The 8,632-nt window shown below is 40.5% G+C and overlaps 1 protein-coding gene across 2 annotated transcripts in view; it reads right to left on the reverse strand.

The window, feature by feature from the left end:
* xpo4 (exportin 4) overlaps positions 1-8,632 on the reverse strand; it is a 47,949-nt gene extending 39,317 nt beyond the window's left edge. The window contains exons 1-7 of one of the 2 annotated variants that reach the window (XM_034573660.1): positions 8,531-8,632; positions 8,317-8,458; positions 5,143-5,248; positions 4,458-4,599; positions 3,391-3,529; positions 1,567-1,683; positions 1,265-1,418 (exon numbers count right to left, since the gene is read on the reverse strand). In XM_034573660.1, coding sequence (XP_034429551.1) covers positions 1,265-1,418; positions 1,567-1,683; positions 3,391-3,529; positions 4,458-4,599; positions 5,143-5,248; positions 8,317-8,406 — 748 coding nt within the window. In that variant the 5' untranslated portion in view covers positions 8,407-8,458; positions 8,531-8,632. Of the gene's footprint in view, positions 1-1,264; positions 1,419-1,566; positions 1,684-3,390; positions 3,530-4,457; positions 4,600-5,142; positions 5,249-8,316; positions 8,459-8,530 lie in introns of those variants that run through there. The other variant, XM_034573661.1, reaches the window with a different exon arrangement.

The raw sequence follows: 8,632 nt of genomic DNA on the forward strand, positions 1-8,632 counted from the left end.
GTGGGGCTCCAATACTGAGGTATAGTAAATTGATGGTAAAGTGATATAGGGAATTCAACTGAAAAGCCATCTATAGATGTGAATAACTCTGTCCATAATGGTCTAAAACTCCCTGTGATATCAAAGGGAACACTGTCTAGGTCCAGTGAAGTGGTATATTTGTACATTCTCTATCATCTATGTTCAACGCAAAAATAACCTTTTAATACCACTAATAAATGAATTAAATGTTTATAACATTGTGTGATTGAATATCACTTTCCAGCCCAAAGCATCCTGCTTCAACCTCAACTCAAACCATTCCATAGATGTACAGTAACCTCTGGGATGGCTTCATAAACACGCACACCCAACACTCAAACAAAATTAAACTGTTGTCTAAAAATTGCCTGTGCACAAACTAAACACACACTGTGTGTAAATGTGCATCTTTGAGAGCACACACACATATTGAACTGAGCGCGCCAGGCATACCAAGGGGAGCCTCAACAAGCCAAGGCGGGGGTGGTGTGCTGCTGGAATGATATGGGGATGGACGCACAGACACCTCTTTGAAAGTGATACATGGCCCTGGGTGGCAGCAAGCGCCACTACAGATCCGCTCAGACAGGCAGAGAGGATGCCAGGCTGGTTGGGATTTAGGCCATAATGAGCCTGGATACACATAACACACACATAACTCACACACACAGTGCCCAAGTTCGCTCAACAATGCGGCCAACTGCAAAGATAATATAGATGCAAGCACAAGAGATAAACTACAAAGCAACCAGACGGACAGATATACATTCCTGGGTATCACATATTTTCAATATGTGATCCCCCCCTCCAACAGCAGTGTATATTCACACATATAAGATTCTTATAAGTGATAAAAAACAAATTCCTAAAATGAGGAGGCCCTTGAGCATTTTCTAACCCTTACAAGATCACCTTCATTTAACCTGAACCTTTAATCTAAATACTAAAAGGTGTGTGTAGCAATGTCATGGTGTCAGATGCCTCAATCGAAATAATGACGAAAATTACAAACATTAGACCACTGGGGTAGTCAAGTTTAAAGTTATTTGTCATTGCCCAATTAGGCTGTGAAATTACCCTCTTCTTCAGACACAGATATTCATATACAACACATGAAATGGCAAGCCATGATAAAAATGTGAGTAACAGGAAACTGACCTGTTAAGAAATCTTAAAATTTATGATCCTGACCTTTGTAATGTGTAAAAAAAATCCTGGTCAGCCACTGACATAGAAAGGATATGATTGGGCGGCAGGAAATTCCAGCTGAGGACCTGGTTGGCCAGAGCCAGGTAACGCTGGAAGACAGACGACATCTGGGCGTTGAGGTTTTCTCTGCGGCTGAACTCCTGCAGCACCTCCATGGTCAACATGAAGATCTGACGCAGGCTTTCCTCCTGGAAGCGAGGAAGTAATGGAGGGGGAAAAGAAGAGAAATATGAATGAATCCAGGAAATAAAGAATAATGAACTAAAGAAAAAGCAATTATCCTTTCTGTAAAAACTGTATTGATTCGAAGAATATGAGATGAGGTGGAGAACCCACCTGGAACACTCGCTTGCAGCTGCCGTGAAACTCCATGCTGAGGCCGATGCTGCTGGTTTTACTGGAGCTGGAGAACTCGCTGAGCAGAGCCGTCAGGATAGAGCAGGCCAGAGTTTGCTGCAGCAGAGAAGGTTGTATGATCGCAGAAAAATTTACTCAGATCAAAAGAGCAAGTATCATCAGTAAATACAGGGAGGAGCATGAGTGGAAAAACTAAATGTGTCTGTGTTAAAACTGTGTTAGTTTAAGATGCCTTTAGGTACCGATTAATCCCTTATTTATTTTTTCAAATGTCATAAAATGTCAAAAATCCGGTAGGACGATTTATTCGAGCAGCAAATCCTCACATTTGTGAAGTTAAAACCAGCATATATTTGACATTTTGGCCTGATAAATCTCTCAACGACTAATTGATTGTTTTTCTTTCACTTGGACTAATCAAGAAACCCCCAAGAGCCGTGGACACTGTCCATCACGCTTGCTTTTTCAACACAAGGTTTCAGTCCTCAGACCATCAGCAGGAAAAAAACAAACAGACAAAGTCAGATTTGGACCAAAATATTATTTCTGAAGTTAGAGCTGTGTCACTAATGGTGTGCAGAGACATTTTTGATACTATGACTAATCCACTCATAGTTTTTGCACTTCTTCCTTTTAACATCAGTCAAATGCAACCAAATGAAGAAACATGGAACTCATATATGAGTGTGTGAATTTTGGTGCAGGTTGATTGAATGTAAGGGGACGGCTGGGCCTTGGCAGAGGTTTATGTGCTCTACTGAGTGTCATTCTAGTTGTAAATTAATTGATTGTGACTGAGGGATGGTGAATCTGGTTTTGTGCATCATAATTAAAATTTAAATTAAACTTTCAGCACTGTCAGCTCTCCATGGCACAGTTGACATTTTCTGGTTTGTGGTTTAGGTCATGTAACAAATGAAATACTGCCACCTACTGGCTTACAAGGGGACAACCAGTTGGTTGTATAATATAGAGCAGCACTGAGACAATTAAAAGGTAATGCTAGTATACTACTACAAACTGGAAAAAAATATTTTGCCTTTTTGTAGAAAGGATCTATTGTCTTAATTATTGAAATAGTTCTTTGTGACTTGCACCAAAACACCAAAAAGATGTAATCATGAAAATGCCCATGATCTAAACACAAAATTGATTTGAGTGCATGAGCAAAGAAAACAGGCGCTCAACATTATACTTTCTTCTAACCACAGGAACACGCCTGGAGCTTCTATCCCAGCTCAGCCTTTGTGCCACTTTTTATCTTCAGACCGAGCTCTCTGTAATCTGAGCCAGATCCCAGGCAGAAAGAAAAATGTAACCGGGGTACAAATGTCGTCCATCAAGGCAAAACATAAAATAAATATGATCAAAGACAGTTTTGTTAGGAGGCATTCATTTAACTCTACGAATCAGTCGGAAAAAGATTCCACAAGCTCTCGAATACATCTTGAATTTTATTCTGGGTAACTGCTGACCTGTTACTGAACAGGTCTAAAAAGAGATGAAATAGTTTGTTTTGTATGTAAAACTAAATTTACTGACAGATCTCAGCACATCTCTATATTTTCATCACATTTCATACACCTCAGACTAAACTTACATGTGAAAGAGCAGCAATCACTGACAACAGACAGCATTATTACTGCATAAGATCATTTATGGGTTGTAAAATTGAGAATAGTTTTCATATAGTAGAAAAGTTAAACAAAGGGACAATTAAATTCATCTCTTTCAAATTTCCCTTTACAGCCAATGTCCCATTTTGAAAAAAGCTGCTTATTAATCATTAATCATCTTGCTCACCACTGTGGGGTTCCCGCTGCTTATGAGCTGTCCGACCTCGAGAAAGATGCTTTTGCAGTTGATGGATTTGTCAAGAGAGCCTCTCTTCACGATGACCGCCACAGCCAAAAGGATCTGCTCACGGACATACTTCTGCACACTGAAGGAAAAAGGGAGATGATCAGTCACAGAGAAATGACAGTGGATGTAACAGAGAATCATCCCAGGCCACTGCAGAGACTGTGAAAAGTAAACTGAAAGAGGCGTTCAGTGTCTGACGGTGAGATCACAGCTGCAGCTTGTTTTCTTCTTTTCTGTATCACAAGAAAAACTTGACTTTATTGCATTTTTGTTAAATCCTTTTAGTTTGTTGAAGAAAGTTTTGGTAACTTGTCAATGCATTAGGTCAGGAACTTTGGTTATAGTGTCTGTAACCTGTACTTCACATATCAAATTAACCTGTGCTCTTCTACACTTAATCTGGTAAATGCTCATATTTTTATCAGGAGTTTAGAATGTGCATTTATGTTTACATCTTACGTAAAGAATTATATATATATTCTTAATGCAATTTCTAGATATTTGTGTTATTTATTATTAAGTGTATGGTTAAGCTGTAAAATATCAAGCGTCAATTAAGCCTTAAAGATTTTTTTGTATGAAGAACTGCAGGGTGTATGTTGGCATTGCTCGAGTCATACTGCACAAAAATGGTTAGATTATTTGAAATTTAGAATATATATATATATATAAAAGTTGCTTTTCATTGGAGATAAAATGTAGGGCAACTTGTTAGTCACTGAAACCTAATTTCAAATGGCATCAATATTATCTGCACAAACAAATTAACTACTGCTCATAACTGGCTCGGAGTGATCCACCCAGATTTAGATGTTCAACATTGAGCTTATTCATGTAGTCAGCTTATTTAAAACATCTGTGGGATTTGAAAGGTTTGTTGGTGAATATTAACGGCTGTTGGATGACTTCAGTTTTCTGCGATTTATGTAACACGCGATGGGGTTGTTTGATGTTCTTGCGAATCTTACCACTCAACAGTAAGTTCATAGCTACAATGTGTTTCTTACTTGGGTCTCTGTAAGACGTAGGTGAGGAGGAATGTCCGCAGCGACTCGATGCTGGTCTTCTCCAGCAGGATCCACTCCCGCACAACAGCCTCCATGATGGCTGTGGCTGCCTGGAACAGCACATAGTCGACCTTACTGGTCTCTGGAAAGGGAGAGAAGATACATATAAGAGACAAGAGAATAAGGAGACTTTTAAAAGTCATGGGTGGGACACAATAACTACTGTGCACTCAGAGGCAATAAGAGCTAAATGCAAAATCATATGAAATAGATCTGATCCTAAAAGAAGCTATTTCAAAACTGGTTTGTCTAAAAAGACAAATGTTGATGTTAAATATAAGATATTTTGCTCCATAGCTCCTTTCTGATGGAAGCTAAAGGTCAAACTCACTGATCAAATGAAAGTTTCTGAGTCAGTATGGGGGTCCATGACATAAAAAATGTTTGTGTTATATCCAAACATCAGAGCAGAAGGTTTGTGATCATATCATCAGTGGCTGAAGTCCAGACTGGATCAACACACGCATTCCTCCCTTTAAACAATATCTGCAGATGTTGATTAAAAGGGCAACACACAGAGGGACCTACAGCTCTTGAAAGTACAAACTCAAAAAAAGGATGTTTGTTCAGCCAGTGGGTCAGGGCACATTTTAAAGATATGAAATGATCTCAAGTCATTAGTTACCTAAGATGTGCTTGCAGATGGCAAAAGGAGATTTGGACTTCCTGAAGGAGAGGAACACGTGTTCCGCATGTTGCCTCTGTTCTGTGCTGACCATGGACGGCGGTGCCTGCAAAAGACAAACAAGTTAGATCCAACAGTGCGTTATGAAAGGACTATTACTATCCTACACCGTGATATTAATATTGTGGTCGTACAAAATCAGGCAATCCGTAAGCACAGCTCCGAATGTGCGCAATACACATGTATACACAAGAACACACTCTTTTATTGAGGGGCATCACCATAGTACAGCTCAGGAAAGTCACATTCCAGGCCTGATTGTTGTATTAGCAACTTTGTAGTTAGTAGAAGGTAGCAGAAGAAAAAAAGAGCCATTCATCTGAGGACAACCCCTCTACCCATACATACATCTGTCATGTTATGATGGCAAACACACATCGAGTGTTGAATCACCTTCTCAATGACATGCAACATTAAAGCTGCACTAATGACTTGTTGTGTGTAATGTAAAAAGTGTTCTGAACGGTCATGTGAGGTAGTTAACAGGACTGCCTCTGAAGAATGTATTTCTTATCATAACTTAACCATAGTTGTTATTGCTTCCAAAGCTGGATGTCTGATCTAACCGTGGAAAAGAATGTGTAGATATAACTGCAATGTCTGAGGTTGGACTGAATCAGGAGTCAGGACCCTTTGGTGTCCGTCTCTATGTGTTACTACTGTTTATCAAATGAACACAACTATCAATATAAAAAAATAAACAGGTTCTGCGTCTGACTTTCTGGGGTGTCAAAGTGACCAAGACGTATAAATATAATCAGGACCCTTTGCTGTGAGTAATTCAGCTCCATCTTTCCTGTCCGTCTATACTACTATTTTTGCAATACATCGTCCAACGAAAGGCAAAAAAAATTAAAGAAAGTATTGCCCACAGCAATAACACAGTACAACTCCTCATCTCTGTCAAAAGGTGAAGTCTCACAACCCTGACGTATAGTTTCTGCTGTCCACACCAAAGCGCTCTGCTTACTCCTGCAATAACTGTGAATTTGCACATCTCATATTCATATTTTAGTCCTATTCCTACCTACCTAATTACATTGTGTTTAACAACTACTGTGAATTTGCAGACTTCTCTCTTATTCATAGTTTGTCATCTCTTGTATTTAGTCTCTTGTTTATAGGCTTATTCTTCTATTATATTAAATACTTTACTGCGTATTCTAGAGATTTTTCATGTGGCCGAGCATCAATATAACAGCAGTGAATTATCACATGCTAAAATCAACCTGAAACAGATATAACAACAGCACGTTCATGTCCAACTGATTTAGACTTTACATCAATTAAGGATACCAAACATACGTTGCTATTCTATACACTAAAATATAAATCATAATGGTTTAAACAGGGAGTTAGAAGTGATAACCTTTAATTCAGAAGACCCCTGATGTCACACTTTGATTGCATGAGTTACACCCATTTATCATCATAATACAATCAAACTAAATAAAAGGTTTCTACTTTTAAAGGTACTGAGTAAAATTCTACTTTCTGGGGTATCCAAGAGGCCGAGGGGTAAAAACATAAAAAATATAACGGCAACATGTGCGGTTTGACTGAATCAGGACCATTTGTTGTGAGTAATGCCCAAAAATATATAAAACGATAAAGTCAAAATGCCATTTCTGAGATTAAGAGAATGAAAAATATTATAAAGAAAGAATCAAGCAGTGTATCCTGAAAAGTTCCCATGGGGCCTGAGATAAGTAATCAATCTGAAACAGATATAAAGACAGACTGACAACCACAGCACTGACTTAGACTTTATAAACAAGTCAGGAGACGTGCATTCAACTCATCAACACACTTATGTGTATCAGTAACAAGACCTAATGTTTTAAACAGGGATAAACCTGGATTCAAATGACATCTGTTGACTCACATGTGAAGGTAAAGCTCTTGTGTGGCTGCAATGAAGCATTAAATAATAATAACCAGGCTCCTCTTTCATTCTAAGAGAGATCTGACTGCACATGCACCAATTTACCAAATTCATCATTTGATTGCATGTGTTACAACTGTTTATCAACTGAATGCAACTATCAATGGGACAAAATAAAAAGGGTTATGTTCTCATTTCAATTGTACTGATTCAAATTCAACACTCTGGTTGTTTTTACTGAACATCTTCCAACTAAAAGGAGAAAAGTGGCAAACAAAGGTTAAAAACAGATGAGGTAAGAAAGATCCATGTGATATTAGGTTTCAGAATTAAACACACAGTTGATCCTGAGGTTTTCCATGTGGCCGAGCATCAATATACATCAGCAGCAGTGAATTAACACATGCTCAAATCAACCTGAAGCAGCACTGACTTAGACTAGGATAACCAGGAGCCATGCATTAAACTAATGTGTAGAGGTAACAAGACATAAACAGTGGTAACGTTTGATCGAAATGACACCTGCTGACTCACATGTGAAGGTGAAGCTGCTGTGATGTTCACACGTGAGCATCTCGTGTAACAAACGAGTTTAAACCTGCTCATTTCGCAGGTTTAAACTGTGCAACAAGCAGCTGAACGGCAGGGTTCGAATCCCAGATCATGGCAAAGCAAAATGGCAGAAAGCAAGAGGAGGCTGTAGCTAGCTCCTGTCTGCAGCACACACACACACGGGGCTCGTGCCACATGGTTTAGCTCCTGTAGCTGCTCCCTTCGTGGAGGCTGGTGGACGAGGGACAACCGGGCTGGAGGAGGAAGCGGACACATGGTAGAAACTGGGGGGTTTTCAGGGGGATGAAGCTAAAGCTGAAGCCCAGGATGCTTCCACTGTGAGCGGGGAAACTTCATGTGACACCTGAATGAGCCGAAGTTTCTGGAAACGTGAGCCCGGTTATAAAGTGTCTAAACGCGGGGTCACCCCATCAGGTGGAGGGTTAAGAGAGGAAAATGGTGGAGGAGGGAAAAAATGAGGGATTTTTCCTTTTTTTAAGGAATAATAGGAGTTTGGTGGATTTCCCCCCCCCCCTCCGCACCACATCGTTTCTCCGGTTGATAAAAAAGACAAGTGAACACATTTAACAACAAGCGGCTCCGGACTTAACCCGGGATAAAGTTAGCACACATGTAGCTCCTCCACCGAGGCCTCACACTAACCAGCGGTTCCTCACCATTAAAACTTTGGCAGCGCTTTCCAGCTGTGTGATCACTTCTGGTGCACCGACCGCCGCCATCATCGTCCCTCTCCAATGACGCGCCATGCGCTCTGCATTGTGGGAGTGCAGCGCTGGTACCCGGGCAGAGGAAGGGGGGGGGGGGGTGGGGGGATCGATCCCGTCATCCTCAGCGCGGAGGCGGCGGGTCCTGCAGCCGTGCTCCCCCCCCCTGGAGAGACTCTGTCCTGAGCCAGGGGCGGGTATAGACAATATTGGATGGGGGGGGGGACTGGGACACAGATTTAGAGAAGGGTGGCCTATTTAAATACGA

The sequence above is a fragment of the Hippoglossus hippoglossus genome, chromosome 21 (assembly GCF_009819705.1).
Source record: "Hippoglossus hippoglossus isolate fHipHip1 chromosome 21, fHipHip1.pri, whole genome shotgun sequence".
Lineage (NCBI taxonomy): Eukaryota > Metazoa > Chordata > Actinopteri > Pleuronectiformes > Pleuronectidae > Hippoglossus > Hippoglossus hippoglossus.